Raw genomic sequence first — 27,478 nt, 5'->3', positions numbered from 1 at the left:
ATCAATCAAGATAAAGCAGGATTTTTCTTAGAAACTCGAGTGGTTTAAAATATGAAAACAATCAATGTCATTCACTGTGTTAACAGAATGAAAGAAAAAAACCTCACATGATCATTTTAATGTGGAAAAAGCATTTGGCAAAACCCAACACTTGATAAACTCTGAAAAGGAGGGCAGTGTCTCAGCCTGAGAATGAGCCTCTGTGAGGAACCCACAGCTAACATCCCACTGGACAGTAAAAGACAGAAATTTTTCCCCCTAAGATCAGGAAAATGACAAAGGTGTCCCCTCTAACCACTTGTAGTCAACATTGTACTAAAAGTTGTAGCCTGGGCAATTAGGCAAGAAAAGAATATAAAAGACATCTAGATTAGAAAGGAAGAAGTAAAATCATCTGTATTCACAGATGACATGGTATTGTGTGCAGAAAGTCCTAAGGAACCCATCACGAAACAAAAGAAAACAAAGCTTCTTGGAGCTAATGAAAGAGTTCAGTAAGGTTTTAGGTCACAGATAAAAATCAAATGTATTTCTATACACTAGCAATGAACAATCAGAAAAAAAGATTAACAAAATGCAAAACAGACTAACAGATTTTAACAAAATAAAAAAGATTTGTTGGTATTGGTGTTTGACTTTATGTTGCAACTAACCTTTAATAAACTATCGTCTGTCCAATTTTGAAGTAGTATCAAAGAAAAAAATGTCTATGCAAAAAGGCTACTAAAAATATTCTACCCCTTTCAACTACAGCATATTTCAACAGACAGAATCCAGAAGAGGATTTGAGAATCCAACTATTTTTTAATCCAGACATTAAAGAGATTTGCAAAAACAAAATACAATGCTACACTCTTCTTAATACATTTTTTGGGGAAAGTAGTATTTTTTATAAAAATATCTGGGGCTACTGGGTGACTCAGTCGGTTAAGAGCTGCCTTCGGCTCAGGTCATGATCCCAGGGTTCTGGGATGGAGCCTGGCATCAGGCTCCTTGTTCAGTGGGGAGTCTGCTTCTCCCTCTCCCTCTGCCCCTCCCTCCATGTTCTCTCTTGCTTGCTCTGCTTGCGCTCTCTCAAAGAAAAATCTAAAAAACAAAAAACAAAAACCAAACAACCTTATTTTGGGGCACCTAGGTTGCTCAGTTGCTTAAGCATCTGCCTTTGGCTTGGGTCATGATCCTAGGGTCCTGTGACCGAGTCCCACGTTCGACTCCTTGCTAGCAGGGCCTGCTTCACCTTCCTCTGCCTGCCACTCCCCTTGCTTGTGCTACTGAGGTGCCCCTTCAGTAATTTTTAACTGCGTAAAAATGTTCTGAAACCAAAAATTTCATAAGTTACTTCAAGCCTCACATAAATATTATATACATTTTTCTATGTATAAAATATTTAAAAATTGGGGTGGCTGGCTGGCTGAGTCAAAGGAGCACGAGACTCTTGATCTCAGTTTTATGAGTTCAAGTCCCATGTTGAAGATATACTTAGTTTACTTAAGAAACAGCAAAAAAAAAACCAAAACAACCGGGGCACCTGGGTGGCTTGGGCAGTTAAGCATCTGACCCTTGATTTTTCCTCAGGTCATGCATGATCTCAGGATCATGGGACTGAGCCCTGCATTGTCCCACTCCCTGTTCAGTGGGGAGTCTGCTGGAGATTCCCTCTCCCTCTCCCTTTGCCCCTCCCTCCGCTTGTGCGCTCTCTCATTCTGTCTCTCTGTAAATAACATCTTTTAAAAAACCAAACCAAAACAAAAAATACATATTTAATAATTGAAATTTAAATGAAAAAATTAAGTCCTAGGAGAAAATCTAGGAGACTACACGTAAATTTAAGGTTCAGGGAAACCCTAATCAGGACAGAAACCCAGAAGCTGTAAAGGAAAAGTCAATTTATTTAGCTTCTTAAAAATTTAAAAGAGTTTTAGCAAAAGATATAAAAATACGGCAATGAATAAAAGAGGCATCTTCCAGTTTTGGGCAGTGAAGTTGAAAAAGGACCTGTACCTGTAGTGAACAGGGAATTCACAGAAAGTGACATGGAAAGACAAACCCACTCTTAAAAATGGGGAAAGGCCATGAATAGGAAATTACAGCATGGCCAATCCAAATACCCAATAAAATGAACATAAAAGACACTCATACTATGCAATGGAGATGCAAATTAAGATAACGAGACAGCACTTTTTCACTGAGAGAATAGCAAAAATAGAGTGATTTCACCCACCACTGGTTGGAGATGGAGAGAAAAGGCTCCTCCCCCACTCTTATTGAAATCTGAACTGTTATAGCCTTTTTGAAGAGCAATCTGGAAAAGTCTATTACAATTAAAAACACACATACACTGCAACCCAGCCACAAAAGCCCATGTAAATAAAAGCACCGGGTACATAAGCACAGAAGTACAAAGATATATCTCTGTATCTTTACAAAGATATTGACTGCAGGATTGTCTGACAAAGCAAAAGTCTGGAAAACTGTACATCTATGTATGGCATTTAAAAGAATCAGTTTGCTCTGCTGGCTGACTTAGAGATTTCCAGAAAATATTAACAGGAAAAAAAGGCAACACTGTGTATGTGTGTGTTTGAATCTGTATCTATGCTATCTCATTTTGTAAAACCAGTATTGATGAAAACGTACATGGACATGTGTACCTATATGTATACTGTGTATATGTATTTTTTTTTAAGATTTTACTTATTTATTTGACAGAAAGAAGGCACAAGCAGGGGGAGCAGACTCCTCTCTGAGCAAGAAGACCAACGCTCGGCTCCATCCCAGGGCTCTGAGGTCATGACCTGAGCCAAAGGCCGATGCTTAACCGACTGAGCCGTCCAGGCTCAGTCGTATGTATATATCTTACAAGGAAAATAAGAAAGCATATACACACACTGATGTGGGTCATGGGAGCAGCAAAGGGTAAGCTGATGCTCTCTCCCCCGGAAAATACCTCTCCTGCTTTCCTGACTGCACCTTCCTCTTCATCCATCCAGTCCTCTCCCCTTTCATCCTAGGCTTGGGAAGGCCTGTTGAGACAGTCATGTTCCAGGACTCTCACAGTACTCGGAATTTGTACGTACTTCCTGTTTCTATCACATCTGGGAACTGATAATCATATACTCATTTTCTATCATTTGTTACTGTTTCTCTGTGTTTACATCTGTCTCACGAGAGACAAAATTGGGCAGTGGTTAACGGCATGGACTGGTGAGTCAGCCCAGCTGGGTTTGACTCCAAGCTCTGTTGCTTACTTATTAGCAGTGCGAACCCCAGGGTGCCCTGGGTTCGGCACCCTGGGGATATTCTCTGTTTCCCCATCTGTGAAATGGGACCAGGAATAGCTCTTGCAGAGTAGCTCTTGCAGGCTTGTTGTGAGTGGACGAGTGAGCACGCGTACCACACCAGTGATGGTCTCGCTTAACCAAATTTTAAACTCTTGGAGGTATTATAAGCCACCTATATTCTTCTAGATTTCTTTTGTATCCCCTCCCCATTACTCCCTAGAATAATGTTATTTCAAAGCGCTCAAATATTTGTTGACTAAATAAACGAATGACTCTTATATTTGAGAAATCTTCAGAGAAGGAAATTGCTGAGTATTTGATTGTCACTTACGTGGCAACCAGCAAGTAAATCTCTTTTTACCAGGTGGCTAATCTCACCTGGCACTTACACCTGTTTTGTTAAGAGGGGAGAATATTTGTCTTAAAATCCATCTTCTCAAAAGCACAGGAAAGCTTTTCTTTTCCACTTATGAGCCGGACACCTCACCCTAAACTGTCGTAAGGAAATGAGCCGTTTGTGGTAGAAACACAGTTTCTGAGCCCTGTGATTTACTGGCAGCTCTTGGGGAACACATGACATACACTTAATACAAAAATAAAATGTATTATTGTCTAATGGTGAGATATGTTCAAGCCCTTACACTGTCATGGTCACCTGCCTATTCTTCCGTTTGTATCGTCCAAGCTTATCTAAGGATGGTTTTGTTTCTCTGGAGGTTTAAATGGGTCTGGGGGCTTGTGGACCATGAGAACATAAGAAGCAACTGTGAAAATAATGAAAACCCCTGTCCTTCTGATGCCACCCTTTATCTGTCCTCCTGCCTCTCTCCCCCTCTCAGCTGGATCCTTCTCAGCAGCATTTTAGCCTGCTTGGGTCTCTCCCAGATTAGAAGAGAGCAGAACAAAACTGCCCTGCTTAGCCGCTACCCCACTCTGTCTTGCTTACACCCGGATTTGTGGGAAGAGCTGCACATACTCACTGGCTCCCTTCTCCCACTTCCCACCTGCTCCCCAACTACTCAGTTTGGGCTTTTGCCCCATCAGTCTTCAGAAAGCCTCAGCACTGGCCCTCTGCCCACTAAATCCGCAGCCTCTCACTTCTCACTTCACAGGCAGCTCTCTCTGGCTGACCCAGGCCTCGCCGCCACCCCCGCCCCCATTTCCTCCTCCTACCTACCCCCCCAGGTAGTTGCCAGGGTCAACAAAGAGGGCTCGTAACTTTCCATGCCCGTCTGCTACGCGTATACAGAAGCATACACATCATTCATCGGGGTGGGTATTTATGAGTCTTTTTTCTGAAACTGAATTATAGTGCTCACATCACTTTGCGATTTCCTTTCCCTATGTGACATTATACTCTAGACAGTCTTGAAGTTGGAAAAACATTTCTAACTCTACACTTTTTTATTTTGGCATATAAATGTATATAGTGCAGATATCACTAAGTGTCAGCACATCAGGGCAAGTCATTATATTTTTAGAAATAAAAGAGAAAAATTGTATTTTGCATATGGGGGTTCTCTTGAGTTTCTAGGGGGGCAGGACTCAGGGCCGTAGTCACAAGTCACAAGTCACAAATGTTAACTCAACAGAAAGCAAAATGAGCATAACTCCATGTGGCTTCTGGCCACACCCTAGTAGAGACATTTTATTTTGAGAAGCATTGGGCAGCTCCTTGAAAACACTGGCTCTTTATCTGTGTTTTGGGTTTAAATATTAAATTAAAAAATATTTTACATGGCTAAGCAAAATGACATATGATCAGAGGCTTTGAAAATAATTTTGTTTGGGAGGTGGCGGCCACATTACGGCAGCAGTGCGACATGCTCCAATAAGCTCTGGAAGTTTCCTTTAGTCTAAGCCTGGGCATCTTTCACAGTCCTTTCTCTTTCCAGTTTAAAAAGTCACACCGACCCTTGGTGAAGGCTGAGTGAAACACAGACAGCTCAGCTTTCCCCGGGGTGCCCTTGCTAATGCTCTGCAGCGGGGCCATCAGGGTCAGGGTCACGGGGGGAGGCAAAGTCCAGCACCTGTGGACCAGAGTTCAGCACTAAGCGTCAGGTTCTGCCCCAAATGCTGGATCCTTTCCTTAAATTTCCCGAGACACTCCTCCTAGAATCTTCTGAAAATTCTAGTTATCACTGTAAGGGCCTATTCAGCCAGAGCAGCCCCACCCTGGTTGAACTGTCATTTTGTTGTAAAACTTGGATTGACCTTGCCCCCCCCCCCCCCCCCCCCCGCCCCCCGCAACTTGCTTAGAGGCAAGTCCTGGAAACCAGTCCCAGGTAACAAAGTCCAAGTACAAGGGTGGGTAAGGCCAGGTGGAGACATTCAATCAGTGGGGGCACCTACTGTCTCCTAGCTACCAAGGTGATGGGCTAGTTTCCATGGCTACTGTGGGGTGAATTGTAATTCAATTGGCCACCTGTGTGTGGCCAGGCCCAACCACATGGTCTTTGCTCTATAAAAGTTAGTCTGGAAAGCAGGGAGGGGTCATCCTCTGTAAGGGGCATCCCCAACCGGTCTGTTTGATGGTTGGTCTGATTCTTGATGCTTGGCGCGAAATAAACCTTTGCTTGACCTTCGCTTTGATTAGTCCCGCTCCTTTAATCACGGACCCATTATTGGGGGGACCTAACAATCACAACAAATACTTTCAAACACCAGCCTCTTAAAATAAAAGTCTGCACAGGATAGCCGAAAGTCCGGACAATTAAAAGATCTTTATAGGAGTACCTGGCAGACTTAGTCGGTGGAACATGCAACTCTTGATCTCAGTGTAGTGAGTTCGAGTCACACACTGGGTGTAGAGATTACTTAAAAATAAAATATTTAAATAAACAAATAAATAAATAAAACTCTCCATATTCCTTCATTTTTAGTAGACTATAATTGCTTCCGTAAGGATATTTCCCAAAGTTGGATTCCCATCATTAACAGAATAGTTGAATCAAATGAATTTTTCTTCTCAATACAAAGGGGTCAACAGCAACAAGACAAAACAAAAAGTCCAAAGCAAACACAAAACCCCAAGGAGGTAACACAAGAGGAGGAAAAGTAGATCTTGAGGTGAACTTTTGGACATAATGACAAAAACTCACTGGAATTAAATAATTAAGACAGTAACTCAAAATATAATTTAAAACAGTACTGAAGGGCCAGACACAAACCAGGGGTCTTATTGCAGCACTGAGAAGACTAAGTGGGGGAGCTGGGTTCCCTCTGGCAGGTGGCAAACAATGGCCCACAGGCCAAGATGCTTTTGGGTTTTTTTCTAATTTTACTTTATTTAAATTCTTAATTAACGTACAGTGCAGTATTAGTTTCAGAATAGAGGTCAGTGACTGATTCATCAGTTGCATGACTCCAAGTGCTCTTTATATCATGTGCCCTCCTTAATGCCTGCTTTTGAAAGGTCAGCAAGCTGAGAGTAATTTTTACGTCTTTAAACATTTGAAAACAAATGTTTAGTGAAACGTAGGAATCAACTGGAATTCAAATTTTAGTGTCCATAAATAAAATTTTCTGGGAACACAGCCGCATTTGTCCATTTGTGTGTTGCTGATGGCCACTCTGTGTTACAACTGCAGAGCTGAGTGGGTGGAACAGACCCTGGCAGCCTACAAAGCCTAAAGTATTTACTACTTTTCTCTTTACAGAAAAGCCTGCCAATCCCCATCATAAACCAGGTTTTACTGCCAACGACTTTGTGTGACCTGAGGCTGGTCCCCTCCCCTCTCTGGGCCTCCCTTTCCAAAGTAAGGGGTGGAAAGGGGGCCCAGAGAAGGTGCTGGCCAGGAGCCCCCTGCCAAGGTCCAGAGCTGCACTTGCCGGACAAAGGCAGACTGAGCATGAGCACCAGCTGCTGCCACCTAAAGGTCAGGAAGAAAGTGGCAGGCAGGAAGCAGCCTGTGTGAGGGACTGTCCCTGGCAGACCTCCGGGAGGTTGTCCACTTTGGTGGAGGGCTCCTAACTGAACTCTCTTCCCCAGCTGGTGCCACCGATGGACAAAGTCTGGATTTTGTATACCTTTGGGACCGAGAGACCACAGCTCCAAGGAGAAACCTAGCCTCCACGTTCACTTCAGGACTAACTGAAGGACTGCAAGTCAATCATTCCTACAGAGAACTGGAGAGGGTCACGTGGATGTTTTTTTCTAGGTCTGAAGGAAAAACAAGGAAAAAGCTTGTCAGCTGGGAAACCCGTCTATAGCGCAGGAGTCCCCAGTCTCTACACTACTTCATGAGACTCGCCCACGCTGTTTCTGAAGCTTTGCGCTTTAAAACACCAGGCAAGCAGATTTGTCACAGTTGTGGAATCCCATATGAAAACAATGCAATTAAAGGAGTCCAGTGAACCAAGCCTTTGACCCTAGAGGTTCTCACAGTGAGCTTCTGCGCCCAGCATTCCCAACCACCAGGAAGACCAGTGGAGGCTCACGCCCCTTTGAGGCACAAGATTCATGCTGAAGAACTGTTGTCTTTGAACTTCCCGTGACACCCGAGTGCTGTGGAGCACGGCGTCTGTGTGCTGGCTGCAGCGAGCCCACCCAAGGGGCAGCCACCTGTAAGCGCTCCCACCTCGAACCATTGCCTTGTTGGGGTCTAACTGCCACCCCCCAGGGATGTGCCCTGAGTGGGAGCCTGCAGGAGTGATGCTCTGACACCACTGAGCCTGGAGAGGATAGGAAGCGTGGGTGAGACCACTGAGTGATGAGAGGCCACGCGGAGAGGCCATGGAGGACGCGAGGGCAGCTTGGACACAGAAAGCAGCCCCAGGACATCCTATGTGAGACCAGCAGACACCCACCCAGCCAAGCTCTAGCCAACCCCCAGAACTGTGAGAAATGAGGCAGGAGGGATTGAAATCTCCCTTTCTGGACTAACTCTTCAAGACAAGGAAGAGACTCAGTAGTTTGGGCCAAGTTTTTTATGTGGTGTCAAGAGCCTCCTACTTACTTCATCTTCTTCATCTTCATCATCGTCAGACTCAAGAACTCCATCCAGTAGCTCTTCTAAATAAAGAAAAAATAAACGAGTGAATAACTGTGAACACAGCGGGAGCCTTGGCAAAGAGAACCCTCCAGCTGCTGCAGAGACGAGAATGAGGAGGTATCAGAACAATCGGGCGGGTTCCTGGTGCCCACGCAGCCACAGACTCAGATCATCCCAAGCAACTTAAATCTCTCTCCCTCTTTGTGCCAGAATGCATGGGCAGTGGCATGAGAAAGGTTAAAAGCTAGTATACAAATCTGAGAAGAATTTAGAGGAAAGAAAGTCAACAAGTACTGCTAGGTACCATGCTGGATACTGTCCCTTGTGTTGTTTATTTACTCCTTACAAAGATTTTGTTGACTCTTATCCCCATTCTATAGCACACAGCGAAGACACACATAGAGGGGATAAGAGACTTGTTTATGGTCACATTCCCACAAGTGACAGAGTTGGGATTTGACTTGAATCTATTTCTAAATCCATGATTTGTCCACCGAGGCCAGGAGAGTAGCCATGGCAGGCAGGGTTCCCGAAGGATCCATGGTTCACTATAGGCTGTAGAAGAATTTATAAAGGGGATAACAGCACATTGGAATCAGAGAAAGAAAAAGCCTGTTTCTTCATCAGTGAAATAGGTATCAGGCCACCTACTTCTCAGGGTGTGTGGGGGAATTTTATAACTATACACCACCTGGCCCAGGGACTATACCACCTGGCCCAGGGCCATGTACACAGCAGGTATTACATAGACATTTGGTTACCTTCTCCTCCACGAAGACTTCCCTGATCCCTCACTGAGTAGTCACTTCTCTCTCTCTGCTGAACACACTCAGCATTTTCTCTAGATAGCACTGTACTAGTGTAGTACTAGACAGTACTATAGTGTAGTACCAGACGGTACTATAGTAGACAGCAGTACTAGACAGTACTGTAGATAGTAGTACTAGACAGCGCTGTGGTAGACAGTAGTAGCAGACAGTACTGTGGTAGATGGTAGTACTAGAGTGTACTGTGGTAGATAGTACTAGACAGCACTGTGGTAGACAGTAGTAGCAGACAGTACTATGGTAGATGGTAGTACTAGATGGTACTATAGTAGATAGTACTAGACAGCAACGTGGTAGACGGCAGTACTAGACAGCACTGTGGTAGACAGTAGTACTAGATGGTACTGTAGTAGATAGTACTAGACAGTACTGTGGTAGACAATAGTACTAGATGGCACCATGGTAGACAGAAGTACTAGATGGTACTGTAGTAGATAGTACTAGACAGCACTGTGGTAGACAATAGTAGCAGACAGTACTGTGGTAGATGGTAGTACTAGATGGTACTATGGTAGATAGTACTAGATAGCACTGTGGTAGACAGCAGTATTAGATAGTACTGTAGTAGATAGTAGTACTAGATAGCACTGTGGCATATAGTAGTAGTAGACAGCACTGTGGTAGACAGTAGTAGTAGATAGTACTGTGGTTGACAGTAGTATTAGTACCGTGGTAGACTATATACTAGATGGTACTATAGTAGATAGTACTAGACAGCACTGTGGTAGACAGCAGTACTAGATGGCACTGTGGTAGATAGTACTACCAGACAGCACTGTAAGAGATGGCAGTACTAGATGGTATTAGAGTAGATAGTATTAGACAGTACTGTGGTAGGCAGTAGTAGCAGACAGTACCGTGGTAGATAGTACTAAAAGCACCAATACTGTGGTAGACAGCAGTATTAGACAGCACTGTGGTAGACAGTAGTAGTAGACAGTATTGTGGTAGATGATAGTACTAGATGGTACTGTGGTACTAGATGTGGTACTAGATGGTACTGTGGTAGATAGTACTAGACAGCACAGTACTGTGGTAGATGGCAGTACTAGATGGGACTGTGGCAGACAGTACTCTGATAGTGCTTGCCACTTTGGGGTGATCAGTGTTTCCTAATGTATGAATGGCCTATGGACTGTCTGGGAATTGTTAGTCCGTGGGGAACAAAGCGTTGGGCTTATTCCTCCCTTTATTCATTATAGATCTCTGGATCTCCCTTATGATCATTCACTTACTGAATAGATGATGTGAAAGTAACGAAAGCCTGAGAGAAGAGGCTGGGAAGTCGAATATGAAGTTGGAGGAGAGGAGGGAAAGGCAATTCTTGAAGAGGTCACTCAGTATACTACGAAGGTGGCAGATTCACCCAGGCTGAACCCCCAAACCATTTCACAGGAGGGAATATATAACACCCTATTATCCTTGACATGACCCTCATTCTGAAGGGAAGGGCTCCACTGATATGGCTGGACCAAGGACAGCAGGATGCAGACTCCTGTTCCCACCTCAGAGAGGCCTGTACGCCTCCCTGCCTATCATGGCCCCACTATGGTCAAGGAAAGCCCTTCACAGATGGGGGGATAGTCACGTCCTCCTGCGATGGAGCCAGTGCTGGGTCCTCTCCCACCCCGTGAGGAGCACGACTCTGCCCCCTGCGGTCAACACCTATCAGGCAAGTGCCTTTCAAAATGGACTTGCGGCTTATTCATCAGTTACAAACCTTTGCAAATACAGAAATGCCCTCCCCACATTTTAAAAAAAGATTTTTATTTATTTATTTGACAGACAGAGATCACAAGTAGGCAGAGAGGCAGGCAGAGAGAGAGGAGGAGGCAGGCTCCCCACTAAACAGAGAGCCTGATGTGGGGCTTGAGCCCAGGACCCTGGGATCATGACCTGAGCCGAAGGCAGAGGCTTTAACCCACTGAGCCACCCAGGTGCCCCCTCTCCCACATTTTTAAAGAGAATCTTTGACATTTTGTGGGGCCACAGGCTGGTCTGGCCACACCTGCTCCCCCGAGCCCACTGGCTCTGAGGCAGCATCTTCCCAGAGCAATCCAGTCCTGAGAACAGAAGAACCTTATAAACCTCAGCTCTTCTCTCGGGCACAACAGGGGCACCAGCCCAGTCTCCCGCATTGCTCACCTCCTGTACTGCTCGCTGGGCTCCGGCACAACCCAGTCGCCCCCACTCCGGGAATGAAGGGGTGTGGCGGGGGAGCTGCTAGTCTCCTCACGGTGGTGGTGGGGGGGGCGGTTGGTGAAGCTGACTCTGCCCTGGCCCCTGTCCTCTCTTCAATGACTGGCTTGTCCCTGCCAGTCCTCCCTCGTGGAGGGCTGGTATTCGGGACAAACCTCACTGCTGTCACTGCTGGAAGTCATCTCCTTCTTGTCAGGTCAGCTTTCCCATAAGCTTCCCCAGAGCAGTCCTTCCCCACCTGTGGGGTGAGGTTCCTACAATATACTAGAAGTTTTGTATTTGGAAACCTTAAAACTTTATAAGACAATAGTGCTAGAGAATTGAGATGGGCTTGAATGTCTGAAAACCCACTTACATGTTTTAAGTGGATACTAAGCTAAGAGAGTCAAAAAAGAAAGACTGTGGCAATGCCATTTCACATATCTTAAACTAGTACGCTGCTAATTCATACTTTCCTGTTACTGTCCACTTGAGGGCGAAGCCTGGACTAGGTGGGACCTCCAGCCCGGCCCTCTCCAGCTTTCCTCACCATGCTGGTACATTTGTCCAGTCTGACTCCTTGCTCATGACACATAGCCCAAGTATGTGTGTGCGTGTCTGCTCCTCCATCCGAATGTTCAGTGACTTTCTAGTTTTGTTTCAAAGTAGCAGACTCCCTAGGTAATCGTCTCTGGGGACTGGCCACTGTCCCATGAATACAGAATAACTCAAGTGCTTGAGATCAAAAGAGAAGTACTTTTGACACTCTTTATTTAAACTGGAACTTACTGAGAGAGCAGGTGTATCTCAGGCCTTTCCTGGACACCCAAGGCTATAAAGCTTGAGCTCTCCCCGTGGTAACTTCCGGCAAAGCACAGCTCTTATGGAAGTGCCAACTGACCCTCCCTCTTCACATTTGTCAGCATGCTGGCTCAAGGGCTGGATTTACGTAAGAGAAAGAGACGGTTTTGGCCAGAGAGTAAGGGGGACCTCCCCTGTGTCTGGGCTGCCAGGAAGGAGGGAAGACTGACAAAGAAATGGAGGTGGCTATGTCTCGACATACTGAAACACAGAGTTAGTCCTCAAGAAGATTTGCAGCCCTGATGTGACCCTGAGGCCGCAGAGGAACCCTGGCCTGGGACTGCGGTCTCAGCATGGCTGATGAGCACAGAGCAGAAAGGGACCAATGTTCCCTGCCTTGTCCTGCTTTCCAAACTGTTGCCTACCCAAAGGAGGTTAGGGAGCAAGCTCAGCCCCGACTGAGGTTAAGGTTTTCTTTAATGTTATTTTGTAAATATGTCTTCCTGCCAGAACTGCGGCTCGAAGTCAGAAATGAAGCTGCTGCAGGGGCGCCTGGGCGGCTCAGTCGGTTAAGCATCTGACTCTTGACTTCGGCTCAGGTCATCATCTTAGGGTCCTGGGATCGAGCCCTGTGCCAGGCTCGGCGCTCAGCAGTGAGTCTGCTGGAGGATTCTCTCTCCCCCACTCCTTCTGCTCCTCCCTCCACTTGTGCATGCATGCTCTCTCTCTCGCAAATAAATAAATAAAACTTAAAAAAAAAACTTTACTTTCTGTTGCAGAAAATAAAGTTCTATTTCTTGCTCACCTGAATTTGGGATGAATCACATTTGCTCTGTAAGAGCCACGGGAGAGGATGTTCAAATGGAGACGGGCCCTAGCCTGAAGGGAGCCAAGGTTTCACACCTCACTGTCTGCTCTCCCAGCTGCTTCCTGTTGATCGGGAGCCTCTAACATCCTCTTTCTGCCAGGCTAGGTGTCAGGGGTCCCCAGAAAGAGCTTCCCCTCCATCCTGGTCCCATCCAAGCCTTCCAGTACCTTCCTTTCCTGCTTACTATGGGATGTAGGTTGTCATGGCATTGGAAGAAGCCAGAGAGAAAGAGGATCATATCCTCCCATGGAGCCAGTAGGCAATATACATTTTTCTTCAAAGAATGAATGCATGCGGGAGAATGACCTTTTCTGCAGCGGAGCTAGGGAGACTGGAGTTTGTTTTCCTTATCGGACACTGGGAACCCAGGGAAGCCTTATAAGGTGGGGGAAGAATAAAGGGGGACGTGCACATAAAGAGAACATAAGGTTAGAGCAGGGTGTTTGTGATTGCTTTTGAATTCTTTCTGTTGCCTATAAGCCTGAAGTGTGATGAGAGATCGCTGGTCTTGGGACAGACTGGCCTTGACCATCTGGTCGAACTTTCGTTGGTGGGTTTGCCTAGGTCTCCCCACCTCCCTTAAAGCTTCATGAATGAATTCCAGGACACAAGCCTTTTAAGAAAACCCATGGAACTTTTTAGCCTATGTGGAAGTAGCAAAAGATAAATCACAGATTCTTGCAATGAATGGACCTGAATTAAGCTGCTTGATGATGAATTCGATCTGGCGGACCATTTCAGCATTGCCTTCCTTGATGAAGCAGCGAAGGATGTCCTCCATTCCCTGTGGGCATTGGAGAGAGTAAGAGTTAATATTTCAGGGTTTGTTTTTTTTTAATGAGGTGAAAGTAGTTTTCAACAGAATAGTTTCACCTAATCAAAACCAAACGAAACCAAACAAAAACCTTTATTTGGGGGAGGGGGAGGAATAGACACAATAAAAATTCCTCTGCTCAGTATTAACATTCTTTTTGTTCTTTTTACAATTCACAGTGGAATTATTTTCCTCTTGGTTGACTATCCAACCTAATTATAACACATTTGGCTGGGGCGCCTGGGTGGCTCAGTGGGTTAAAGCCTCTGCCTTCAGCTCAGGTCATGATCCCAGGGTCCTGGGATTGAGCCCCACATCGGGTTCTCTGCTCAGCAGGGAGCCTGCTTCCTCCTCTCTCTCTGCCTGCCTCTCTGCCTACTTGTGATCTCCATCTGTCAAATAAATAAATAAATAATATTTTAAAAATATATATATAATAATAATAAAAACATTTGGCCAACAGAAAAGCCTATTGTACAGAGAATTGAGGGTTGTCAGGAGGAGGTGGGTAGAGGGAAGGGTGAAATAGGTGAAGGGATTAAAAGGTACAGACTTCCAGTTAGAGAATAAGGAAGTAGTCATGGAGATTAGAAAAAAAAAAAAGTACAATATAGTCAATAATGCTGTAATGATGTTGTATGGTGACAGACGGTGGCTGTCCTTATCTTTATGAGCGCTGGGTAACATATAGATTTGTTGAACCACTATACTGTACACCTGAAACAAATATTATACTGTATGTCAACTACGCTCTGATAATAAGTGAAAAAAAAAAAAAAAACAACCTGTAAAATTTTACAGTGTAAGTAAGTATTCCCTTTAGTTTGGGCACTATGTTGTTTTGGGAGGTGGTTCCTTTCTTGTGACTTCTTCATACTCTTCCTTCAGGATTTTATTTTATTTTTAATTTAATTTATTTATTTGACAGAGATCACAAGCAGGCAGAGAGGCAGGCAGAGAGAGGGAGAAGCTGGCTCCCCGCTGAGCAGAGAGCCCGATGTGGGGCTTGATCCCAGGACCGCGAGATCATGACCTGAGCCAAGGCAGAGGCTTAACCCACTGAGCCACCCAGATGCCCTTCCTCCCGGATTTTAGGGACAAAATCAAGAGTAAAACTATATGTGTAGAGAAGTAGATGAATAAGCAGAATCTTTTTGAACAGCTATCGTTCTTTGTCTATCAAAATAATTACAAAGTCACCATAATGTACATTATTTACTTTATTATAAAATGCTTAAGTCAGAATTTTCGATGTTGACTAAGAGAAATGCACAGAACTGTAGAGGTAAGTCACTGACTCGAGCACAGGTGTCTGGCCCCCCTCCTTCCTCTTTCCTTGAGGGATGTGAAGGAGATTTTGTGGCTGGAGCTGGTGTGGCTTCTTGCCACTACAAGGGGAACATATATCTCACAATGACCCCAAAACACAGGAAGCAGAGAGAAATGGGTCTACTAACATATGAACTCTGATCAAGCTCTGCCTGAAGCTGATGCCTGGACTTCTCGGTGATGAGCCACTCACTATTTCCCTCCTTTAATGTAGGACTGTTTGGAATCAATAGCTCTAACTGAATCAAAGAAGGGCCAAGTACAGTTTTGAACCCGGAGAATTCCCATTGTCTAGAGAAGAGCACTACCTTCTAGAAGGTTAAGACTGGATAGTATCCGAGCTCCCTCATGAACTAACTGTGTGACCTTGGTCAAATTGCTTAGTTCTGCTCAGTCCTCAACTATGGTACTCAACTATAAAATAAGGATGGCAACTCTAGTTAATGTGACATTTTTAAAAGATAAAAGAATGTAGGGGTGCCTGGGTGGCTTAGTGGGTTAAGCCTCTGCCTTCAGCTGAGGTCATGATCTCAGGGTCCTGAGATCAAGCCCCGCATCAGGCTCTCTGCTTGGCGGGGAGCCTGCTTCTCCCTCTCTCTCTGCCTACTTGTGATCTCTCTCTGTCAAATAAATAAATAAAATCTTAAAAAAAAAAGAATGTAAATTGGGCATCAGTTATACAGATGTATGTTTGTCTAATGCACTGACCTCTGTGTGGAAGGCCTGTGCGTTTCACTGTTCATGAGTTATACCTAAAAAAACAGCCTCTAGTCCAGCAGTTGGCACACAATAGATGCTCAATAAATGGTTAAGATTGTGTTTGCTGTGTTTAAAAGGGTTTTGTGGCTCGGAAGAGAGATTCGGTAGCTGAAGCCAAGGGAATAAACAAGGTTACAGGTGACAAAGAAGGAGAGGCTTGGGACAGCATCATCTTTGAGAACAGTAACACTGAACTGGTGGGCAGAGATAAGTAAGCGCACAGAGGAGACCCAAAGGAGTGGTCTAGAAGGGATGAACAACTCTGGATAGACCTTGGATTGAGGAAGAGGGTGCCAAGAGGGCAGCAGTCTGCTCCAGCCCAGGGCAGAATGTTTGGCTGGGGTCTAAACCCCACGGAATAGCTTCATGGCTGCAAGAGGCTCTGGGGTAGGTATGAGGACAGCCCCACTGATCTAAACCGCTCTCCTGCCCTAGACCTTGGCAGTCTCTTCAAGTTCAAATGGGGCTCAGTGTACCCATTTACCGTTTTCTCCACTTTGGGGGGTATTATTTTGAGACCACCATAACAGCATTTGGTACTGATATAATTTTTAGGTATTCTTGGTCACTTTCCACGAGCACACAAATGTTTTACCAGTTGCAAAAACAGAGTTCTTATAACGTCATATTCTCCTCTTGTCTCCTCTCCTGGGACTCCAGTTACGTAAGTGTGAGACCTCTGGGTATCATCTCCCAGGTCTCTGAGGCACTGTCCCTTTCCTTCACATTTTTTCTTTGTGATCTGGATGATCTCTAAGGGTCACATCTCACATCCTACAACCCCGAGTCTCTCCTCCCCATGCAGTCCCTGTCCCTTTACTGCCGTTCCTTCCTGCCTTCTCCACCCCTCGCCCCAGATGTCCTTCCTCCATACTGCCTTTCATGCTGCTTGATCCATATCACCTCTGTTCCTTCTTTTTCTTCAGCCTACATGTCTTCTTCCTTGTTTCTCCCTTGGTTGACAATTCCTGTCACTGGAATGACCACAATGCAGAACTTATTCAAGTTTATTTTCCCCGTTCTGTATTGAGATAGCAAATTTTATTATTATTATTTTTAAAGCAACAGGCAGTGAAGTTCCATTTTTTACTGTGACCACACAGAATTGTTCTTGTTTAAGTTTTTCTCTCTGGCATAACTGCTGATGTAATTTTAGATGACTAATTAGGAGATTTAGCAATTCTTCTGAGTAAGTGAAATCAAGAGGAGGAACATGTTTCATTGGTCTCCAACTGAATTTGGCCTGTGTTTTGACTGTGGAAATACATTTAATCTCTTCATCATAGCAATTTAACCTGTTAACCTGGTTTCACATGACAGGGAAAAGGACAAAACTCCAATGCTTTTGCTGATTAGATCTAGAAACACTTGTCATCACCAAAGATGCTAACCGCCTGAAGCTTGTTTTATGCTTCCAATATAAACACTAATGTAAACACATTAAACACTGAATTCACTATTTGCCAACCAAAGTAGATATTTTATCATCTTTGGTAGGGTTTCTGTCCCCTTCCTGGCTATCAGGGCGCCTGCAGGTTAAGTGTCTGGCCAGCACCGGTTCTCACTGCTGCCCCAGGCCCTCCCGGAATCCTGGGGATGCATTTCAGTGGGGATTTACTCCATTTCACTGTTTTCCTGCTAGGCTTCTCCTACTATAAAATCCATAGGCTTTCCCAAAGCCCCAAATTAAAATGAACCATTAAAAATGTTCGTAACTTTCCAAAATAAGCCTGTTGGGAACTTTTTAACACTGTAGTTTTTTTGTTGTTGTTGCCAGAGAGAGACAGAGCGAGCGAACGAGCAAGAACAAGGGCAGGGGCAGAGGGAGAGAAAGACTCTTACTCAAGCTCCACACCTAGTGCAGGGAGCCCTTTGTGGGCTCACGACCGAGATCATGACCTGAGCTGATCAAAAGTCAGATACTCAACCGACTGAGCCATCCCAGCGCCCCCTAACACTGTAGTTCTTTTTCTTTTAAAGATCCCCCCACTTTTTTTTTAAATTTGAGAGAGAGTGAAAGAGAGCATGAGAAGGGGGAGAGTCAGAGGGAGAAGTAGACTTCTTGAGGAGTGGAGGCTCAATCCTGGGACTCTGGGATCATGAACTGAGCAGAAGGCAGACGCTTAACTGACTGAGCCATCCAGGTGCCCCTCTAACACTGGAGTTCTTAAGATTTAGGAGTTAGGGATCCTTTAGGAATCTGAAAAAAGCTACAGATTCTCTCCCCCAGAAAACTGCAAATGCGTATCTGGTGTACAGTTTCGGGGAGTTCACAAAGCTGTACGAGTCATGCAGCCCAAGTGGCCTGGAGCCAGGTCTAGGAGCTCCCTGCTCTAATGGCTTCCGAACCGTGCCACTCACTGAAGCTTACAAACTGCTCAAGCCCTTATTCTTACCATTGCTCTTGCCTCCTCCCGAATGGATGGAATAGAAAGGATGCTGTACAGAGCTCCGTTCACATACGGCTGTATCTTTAAGGGGAAGAAAAAACAGTCATTTGCAAGTTCTCAAATTCTGTACAACTCCGTGATCAAACACCCCACTCAAGAATCATCTGGCTAATGAGGAGAGTGAGGCTTCCCATCTTCCTGAGCTCCAGGATGCATGTTTCCAAATGACCGGTATCTCCATCTGCATGTCCCAGTGACAGCTACAACTAAGAGTTCAAAGTCAAGTTCATGACTGGCTCTCAAAGCTCACTCTTGTATTTCACCACTTAACTAACATCATGCTGATCACTCAGGCTTCTACCACTGCTGGAGTCATCATTGATTACACTCGTCTTTGCTTTCCGGGTTCAGTCTCCAAGCTGCCTCTGACAGGAACCCTTCTTTCCCACACACTCCACCACTGTCCTTGCTCAGACATCGTCCGTGACCTAGGTGACACTGAATCTCCAAAAGGGCTTCTCTCTTTGATGTTCACACTATAGTCTAACAACCATATCATTGCCAAAATCCTACAACATGGGCCAAATCATCCCTCTTCCTACCTCAGAAACCTTCCCTAGAGCCTACCTGGAAAGTCCTAACTTCTTAGTATAGCACACAGGCCCCTTCAAGGTCTGGCCTCAACATCATGTCCCCCTGCCCATCCCTTCCTGCCACCATAAGGTTCACACTGTACAGACTGATCTCACCCTACTTACAGGGCCCCCCGCCACACCATACACCCTGCTCTGCCCCCTATACATCCCTCCGCTGTCATACTGGATTCAGTCTACGTTTGCATTTATACTTATGTCTCCCCATGTTTTCCTCACATATGTAACCCCAACATCAAGCCATACAGGACACAGAACATGGCAGGTGCTGGATAAATGGGAGCTCCCCTTTGAGTAGATTTTGTGTGACACTCTCCACACTAATGGAGGAGGACCTATTCCCACCATTCTTTTCCAGCACTGGACTTTATTATCCCTTAATTTTTGCCAATCTAATGGGTAAAGAGAAAAAAGGCATCTTATGGTTGTTCTTACTTTCATTTTCCTGACTATTGGCAAAACTAAATATCTTGCCTTTGTCTATAGGTCATCAAGATTTACTGTTCTGTGAACAGCCCATGTGTGTACTCTATCCTTTTCTTATGTCTTTTACTTATCAATTTATAGGAGCTCTTCATATATAATGGATATTAAACTTTTATCTTACATGATGCAAATATTTCCTCAGGCTATCATTTGTCCACTGACTCTTACTGTGGCCTCTTTTTCCATATAAAAAAAATTTAATGTTCACCGAATCAAATATGTGCACCTTTTTCTTTATGGGTCCTGGTTTTCATCTTTCATGATCAGGACTCTCTCACATAGGACGCATGTATGTAAGATTTATTTGTGAAGTGAACACATTTCTAGGTTCTAACATGTATACAGGCAGATTTTCTAGCTCATCTTCAAAGCAGATATATTTGTAACAATTATGACAAGATTTAAATCCTCTGGTCTATTCTGTCCTCAAAGGTAACATACTGGTTCCAACACTTGAAACCAACATTTACTATTAGAGACTGAATATATTTCCTATGTATAGGCTCCAATTGCTTTAGTTGAATAAAATGGGAAACAGAAGTAGTTAAGAGTTCTTGATTTAAAAAATATAAAAAGCATGGCACACACCATAACAACCACCAACCCTTCACTTGCTGAAGCCACCCAGGTCACCGAGCTGGTGGGCCCGGGGGATGGAAGATACAAGAGAGATGAACAGAAGGGGAGCTGTCTGCAGCTAAGTGCCTCGCTCTGACCCAGTGGCCCCCAGTTCTGTCCCGCTAAGACACCGCTGCACCTGATTTGGCTAAAGAGGTCAGGCTTCTGTTGAGGCTTTGGCTTCACGTGCAAAGTGATGCCACAGTTTCTGCACAGGCATCTGGAGAGAGCCGGTGAGAGCATACGCACACCATTTTGAAGTTTCTGTTAATTAGTTTATCAAGACCTCTACTTTATTTTAAAAGGGCTTGTGGCCACAGACTAGACAACAGAAAATCCCACCATGCTGGGGAGGACATGGGGGAGAGGAGAAGCCGGTACAGTCATTGTGCGGGACAGAATGGCGGGACCCCAACCCGACACTGACACTCGGGGCAAGCCAGCGGTGACGTGTATGTCTGCACTCCAGGGGCCCTTGGAGGGCCAGCATGGTGATGTCTCTGAGACCACTATGGCGGCTAAGGGCTGGAGGCAGCTGGACAAGCCTGGGGGACTTGAGGGGAGGGCCGTGAACAGGGGCTGTTTCTGCAGTGGCGAGATTAAGGAATGAGATGTATACAGGGCAACACAGGAAATTTCTAAAAACACAGTGAAAAGGTAAGAAAAGAATGAGATCTAGAGCAAAATACTAATGACACATGCAACACACAACAGTAACTAAATTTGCAGGCCACGCACCACCGCAGGGAGTGTCGACGTGGGAGAAGAATGAAGCAGGGTAGGTGACAAGGAGGAGAATAAGGCCTGGGAGGGAGCTGGCACAGACCAATGACAGCAGGGCAATAGGAAATGGGGGTCAGGGATCAACCTCCGGCTTCCCAGTTCCAGAATCTGGAGGAGGGGGTGCACTGACTAGCAGGGCCAGCCTCCCCCAAGCCCGGGGCTGGCAGCGCTGGCCCAGTACCTCGTGGTTCTCATGGCCAAGCAGATCCGAGAGAACTTTCAGCACCAGGCCTGCCACCTTGGCACACATGTTCTTCCCTTTAGAAGAAACAATGAAACAAAACATGACACGTCTAAATGCGGAAGCACAGTTTCAGGTCAGGCAGACTTGATTCAAACCTTGGCTCCTCTGCTTATGAACTGTGTGACCCCGGGTGAGTCATTTGGCCAATGTGGTCCCCAGTTTCCTCCTCCTGGGACTCCTCAGGGAAGGAAGGAACTCAGTGTAGGCCGTGCATTCCCAGCACTCGGTCAATGGTGCCTCTGAGAGCCCAGAGCTATTCAGGATAGTCAGTGGAAGCCTGGGCTATCAGAGAGCAGTGCCCTGCCCCCCAGATGCGCAGACCACCAAGGCAAACACCACACAGGTGTTCTAGCCAATTCAAACATCATAACGACCACTGCAAATAAATCATAAATCGATGATACTAAGAAAAGCTGGTTAGAGCCTGGTAAATGTTTCAACGCTAAGATACTTGCATATGCTGCTCTCTAAGAGAAGGTTGAAATCCCATTTACTCAGTCAACAACACATGAGTGGTTCGGATTACAAAGCAGCCAAAGGCAAAGAAGCTTCTCACAAATACCCCTGAGCTATTTAATCACATGAGCTGCTTCTCCCCAAACTGGGGCTGCCCAGACCAAGGCGAGTCACAGGCTGGACTTGGCACCTCTTCTAAAGAAAGCTCTTCCATCTCAGGTAACTGATCATGTACACGGGATGGAACCTCTAGAAAAGCTGCGATCACTCTCTTTATTGAGCAAACGACTAGATGCGCATGGGGGAGTGAAGTGGGAGAGCAGGCTGTGGTGAGGAGCGGGGAGCATGGGCTGACATCCTCGCTCTGTCACCAGCTTAGCCCTGCAGAATCTTGGAAACATATTTCTCTGTCCTTGGATACAATGGATCATAATCCTTAACTTCCTACCTTTGAATAAGGCAATGAAGATGAAGAAAAATGTAAACTAATTTAATTTCCTCTTCATCCAGGCACTGCATACACAGAAAATGTTCTTTTCCAAGGCCAGAATGGTATCTGGTTTCAGGGATTCAACAGCTGTATAACTAGTTGGAAATGTTTTACGCTCTACTTCTGTTTCAGTTTTCTGTGAGGGAGACTGAAGACACACCGCATCAGGCTGGGTGGTCCTCCAGGTTCGAGGGGCAGGCTCTCTGCCTTCCCCTCCCCTCCCCCACACCAAAGCCAGAGGGCCTGGGGATAGGGGGTTGTGAGACCTGCACTCCTGAGGCAGAGGTTCATGAGCAAGGCCACCGAGTACTCCAGTGTGTAGTCCGACAGGCAATCGGGGTCCTTCAGAATATCAATCAGCCAGAAGATGAGGCCATCTCGAATCATCGCTGTCTGCAGCGGGCGCCTAGGATGTAAAAGTCTACAGGTTAGCTAAAGCCGGCAAGCAGCTTTCCCTGTAAGAGCACGTGGTGATGTGCACGCTGGTTGGAAAAGACAAACTGATGGGGCACCGGGGTGGGGGGGCTCAGTCTGCTGAGCGTTCGACTCTGGGTTTCGGCTCAGGTCATGGTCTCAGGGTCCTCGGATCAAGCCCTGGCCGGGCTCTGCACTCAGCAGGGAGTCTGGTTCAGATTCTCTCTCCCTCTACTCATCCCCCATACATAAATAAATATATTTTAAGGAAAAAAAAGAGACAAGACAAACTGTGTGGAAGATACCGACTCTAAAGAACATTTTGCTGTTAGACCCACACAACTGAAACAACAAATTTTTTACCTTCTGCAGGTATTCCTAAGGATTTAGAGAGCAGCTAGGTGGTCAGGAGCTCTTCTACTCTGAAAATTTCTTTTTCAATATTTAAAATTAGCAGAGTAGTATTTCAAATATTTAGTAAATATTTACTGATAGCTTTTGGTCCACTTCACCCAGGAGACAGTCATAGAAAAAGTTCATTGACAAAGAGATTTTTAGTAAACTTTAGTCCTGCTTGGCACTTTGAGCTGTGTAAAAACAAAGAAAAGCCAAAACCAGCTCAATCCCATCTTGATTCAGGTCTTTGTAAAGTAAGGGTAGTTAAGGACATGGACAAAACAATTTATACAGAATTATTTTCCGCCCAAAGTCTGTATGAAATCTAACATCTCATCCAAATGTGTTTGAGGAATGTCTTCCTGCCAGCCTTAAGAACTGATGAGATTGGGGCACCTGGGTGGCTCTGCTGTTTCAGCATCTGACTCTTTATTTCAGCTCAGGTTATGATCACAGGATGGTGAGATCAAGCCTCGAATCCAGCTGTGCACTGGGCATGGAGCCTGCCTAAGATTCTCTCCCTCTCCCCTTGCCCCTCCCCCAAGAACTGATGAGATGAAGCATGATGGTATCACCATGAGAATTCATGTGAATTCTTTGACAGTCAAAACACCATGGAAGGGGGTGCCTGGGTGGCTCAGTGGGTTAAAGCCTCTACCTTCGGCTTGGGTCATGATCTCAGGGTCCTGGGATTGAGCCCCGCATCGGCCTCTCTGCTCAGCAGTGAGCCTGCTTCCCCCTCTCTCTCTGCCTGCCTCTCTGCCTCTTGTGATCTCTCTATTTCTGTCAAATAAATAAATAAAATCTTTAAAAAAACAAAACAAAAAAACACCATGGAGGAACCTCCACCGAACATCTTCTAATGAACAGGTTATGGTAAAACTCCCACCCAGAACAGTATCTGTGCTATACTTTTGGGTTTGTTTTTTTTTTAAGATTTTATTTTTATATAATTTTTTTTCAAGATTTTATTTATTTATTTGACAGAGAGAGAGATTACAAGTAGGCAAAGAGGCAGGCAGAGAGAGAGGGTGGGAAGCAGGCTCCCCACTGAACAGAAAGCCCAACGTGGGGCTTGATTCCAGGACCCTGAGATCATGACCTGAGCTGAAGGCAGAGGCTTAACCCACTGAGTCACCCAGGCGCCCCATTTTATTTACTTTTTTTGACATGAATTCTTTTTTTTTTTTTTAAGATTTTTATTTATTTGACAGAGAGACACACAGTGAGAAAGGAAACACAAGCAAAGGGAGTGGGAGAGGGAGAAGCAAGCCTCCTGCAGAGCAGGGAGCCCGAAGTGGGACTTGATCCTAGGATCAAGACCTGAGCTGAAGGCAGATGCTTAACGACTGAGCCACCCAGGTGTCCCTAAGATTTTATTTTTTTAAGTAATCTCCACATCCAATGTGGGACTATAACTCACAGCCTGAGATCAGGAGTTCCCATGCCCTACCCACCAGGCCAGCCAGGCTGCCCTTTGTGCTATTCTTAAACATCACACTCACCTCATGAGTGAAATTTGTTGGAATACAAGGAAGGCTACACTCTCTTGGCAATCCTAAATATTTCCTACATTCATTGTACAGACCCTAGAGCATCAAAAACATTAAGCATATTTCTAGAACAGAATAGCTTATTACTTTTTGAAGCACAAGAAAAAAACTGGCAAAAATATCTATATTACCACGAGGAAGTATTATATCTTATCTCTGTTACTATAGTTACTAAATTTCAAAAAAATTTTCCAAGCCACGCTCAACATCAAGCTAAATTATCTTTATAAACAAACAAAAATCAAGTGCTCATATGATCTAAAGAAATAAGAACTCTGGAATTTACTACAGTTCCTTTCAATTCACACATAGTTCGGACAAGAACTTTTCATCGGCAGGGACCTGACAAGTAGTAGGAACTGAATACCTACTGCTTTCTCTCACTAAATGTGCACACTTAGAATAAGTCATTTTGCAGGCTTTAGGTTACTAGTGAGAGTCAATCACATGTCAACCACATCTGACAGGAAGAAAGTATGCCCGGAAGAGGACGGTCAGAAAAAAGCTGAGAACTCAAGATTACAATTCTTACTAAGGCAAAGAGAAAGTGAGGTATTCCTGAGGGAAGCCACATGCTGGAAGAATTCCATACAACTCAGCAACTCCACTCCTAGGCACTGACTGACTCATGGGAAGGGAAAGGATGCGTCCACACAAAGACTTGTAGGCAAATGTTTGGAACCCAATTATGCATGATAGCCAGAGTAGACCCAATCCAGCTGTCCATCAGCTGATGAACAGATAAACCAAATGTGGTCTCTCCACGTAATGGTGTGTTCTTCAGCATCACAAAGGAACAAAGTATTGACATAGGCTACCACACAGACAGACCTCAAGAACACCATGCTGAGTGAAAGAAGCCAGCCACAACGGAACACACATTATATGAGTCCATTTACCTAAAAATGCCCATTACGGGTAACACTACAAAAAGCAAATCAGTGGTTACCTGGGGTTGGGGGGAGGGGACGAGGGCTGGAAATGGGCATGAGGTTTCTTTGTGTGGTGATGCAAATGTTCTAAAATTAGCTTGTGGTGATGGTTGGGCAACTCTGTAAATATACTAAAAATCACTGAACGGTACATTTAAAAGGGGTGAATTTTGTGCTATGAGGGTTCACTTCAGTAAAGCTGTTCATGAAGGAAAAAAACACTCAAGATGGATAGAGGATGCAAGTCATGACAGGGTCCAGACAGAGACTGCACGGTGAGCTGCTGGGACGTTAGCACAAGGAAGCAGGAGGCTCCTGGCCCGCCTGCCTGCCACAAATGACCCAGTGCACCGACGTCACTGCTCCTGTACGTGCACCTCCCACAACGCGCTGTGAGCTACGAGCGGTTTAGTCCTGTCAGATTCTGCACACGCGCACCTCTCTACCCCGTGTGCATGGCCTGAAACACGATCCAGCCCCTGCTAGCACCAACTACCATGCACGAGGACAGCGTGACAGCACTTCCCCCTCCACAGCAGCTTGAGCAGGACGGTTTTGGGAATTTGAGATAAGCTTTCTAGCACCATCTCGGAAAGTAACCCACCGTCTCCTAAATATTAACTGAAAGTATCATTAGGAAAATATCATTTGCCTCTTGGGCTGCCACTGGGGCTAAACAGTGGCTCACATGAGCCCTATGTACTTTTACAGGGACCGCCGTGACCCACTGCATGGTCAGCACCTGAGGCTGAACTTCTGCAAGGCCCCGAGAACATTCTCGCGGGTGATGATGTCCTCATCCTCCTCCTTCAACCTTTCCTCCAGCATCCGCAGCACCTTCGTGTTCTGGGCCAGGTAGAGGCGACCTAACAATATAACCAGAGATGCATGGGTGAGAGAATTTATCTTGTGTTAAGTTCATGCCACAAAACCATTCTCTCTGAACACTTTACATGTAATGCATGTAGAGTTTGGGGGTAATTTCAGGTTCTAAAAAAACTTAAAATCTATTTCTTCTGCAAAGTTGGTTTTATCCAACCAACTATCTAATGAAGAGAAAATCACTCTTCTTATAATTGAAACATAATTCATCATGGGGCACCTCGGTAGCTCAGTTGGTTAAGCCTCCAACTCTCAATTTCAGCTCAGGTTGTGATCTCAGAGTTGTGATATCTAGCCCTGTGTCGGGCTCCGTGCTCACTGGAACATCTGCTTCTCTCTCCCCACCCCCAATTATTATATCTCTATATTTATTATCATAAATAATCTATTATTAAATAAATAATCTTTAAACATAATTCATCACTATGTTTTTGTGGGGAGCACTTCCAGATCTACAGGGAGAAAGAAGGTGAGGAATCTATATGTTATGGGCTCCTTAGTCTTTATAATAGAGGCGGCCAAACAGTAATGCTTTCTGGGCACACTCCTGCCTCCTTCTAGATGTACCTGTGGCCTGGAGAAGGAGTTGGGAACCATACATGGGACCCTATAATAAGCTCTGAGTTATCATTAGCCCCCTGTGGACTTGTGTCTTGACACAGATAATGTTAGTGCATGTACCCTTGTTCATAATAAAAGTCTGCTAAATGGTTAGAAGAACAGGCAAATGAGCGAGTGAACCAACTTTTGGAGTATCATATAGTCATAATTCGAGAACTCCCTTTATTCACATTTAAAAAGCTGAAACAAAGTAGAACATACGGAAGATAATAATATTTTGTAAAATCATTTTGAATTCAGCTTTGGTATGTATTATCTTTGGAATTTTAATATCCTGGTGGTTTAAGAGGTTATCCAGTTTGTTTGTTTGTTTTTATGATTTTATTTTTAAGTAATCTCTACACCCAATGTGGGGCTTGAACCCACAAACCCGAGATCAAGAGTCACACGCTCCACCGACTGAGCCAGCCAGGCACCCCAAGAGGCTGCAACCTCTTGAAGGAAACGATGTGGTGCTTATTGGGATCAGTTTTCATTAATTAACTAACCTTGTTTTGCCTTCAGCGGAAAATTACAGAAAATGCATTACCTGTTATATACTTGAAAACAATCTAAAAGGTACTGCTACAAAACCAGAAAGCTTGTAAAATAAAACCAGAAGCCTTATAAAATAAACTCCAAGACCATCAAAATTGACTCTGACATAAACTAAGCCATACAACAATAACCAATTTGCACAAGGTCCCTTCAGTGCACTGAACAGGAATCT

General features: G+C 45.0%; 1 protein-coding gene across 4 annotated transcripts in view; it reads right to left on the bottom strand.

The window, feature by feature from the left end:
* Positions 1–27,478, bottom strand: part of ARMC9 (armadillo repeat containing 9) — a 158,768-nt gene that overhangs the window by 62,591 nt on the left and 68,699 nt on the right. For all 4 annotated transcript variants that reach the window (XM_046019594.1, XM_046019592.1, XM_046019595.1 and 1 more), the window contains exons 14-19: positions 26,009–26,132; positions 22,238–22,377; positions 20,963–21,039; positions 18,248–18,322; positions 13,643–13,733; positions 8,240–8,295 (exon numbers count right to left, since the gene is read on the bottom strand). In XM_046019594.1, coding sequence (XP_045875550.1) covers positions 8,240–8,295; positions 13,643–13,733; positions 18,248–18,322; positions 20,963–21,039; positions 22,238–22,377; positions 26,009–26,132 — 563 coding nt within the window. The remainder of the gene's footprint in view (positions 1–8,239; positions 8,296–13,642; positions 13,734–18,247; positions 18,323–20,962; positions 21,040–22,237; positions 22,378–26,008; positions 26,133–27,478) is intronic.

The sequence above is a fragment of the Meles meles genome, chromosome 9 (genome assembly GCF_922984935.1).
Source record: "Meles meles chromosome 9, mMelMel3.1 paternal haplotype, whole genome shotgun sequence".
In the NCBI taxonomy this organism is placed as follows: domain Eukaryota; kingdom Metazoa; phylum Chordata; class Mammalia; order Carnivora; family Mustelidae; genus Meles; species Meles meles.
The sequence above is the reverse complement of the archived record's forward strand: the minus strand, read 5'-3'. Positions and strand labels throughout refer to the sequence as shown.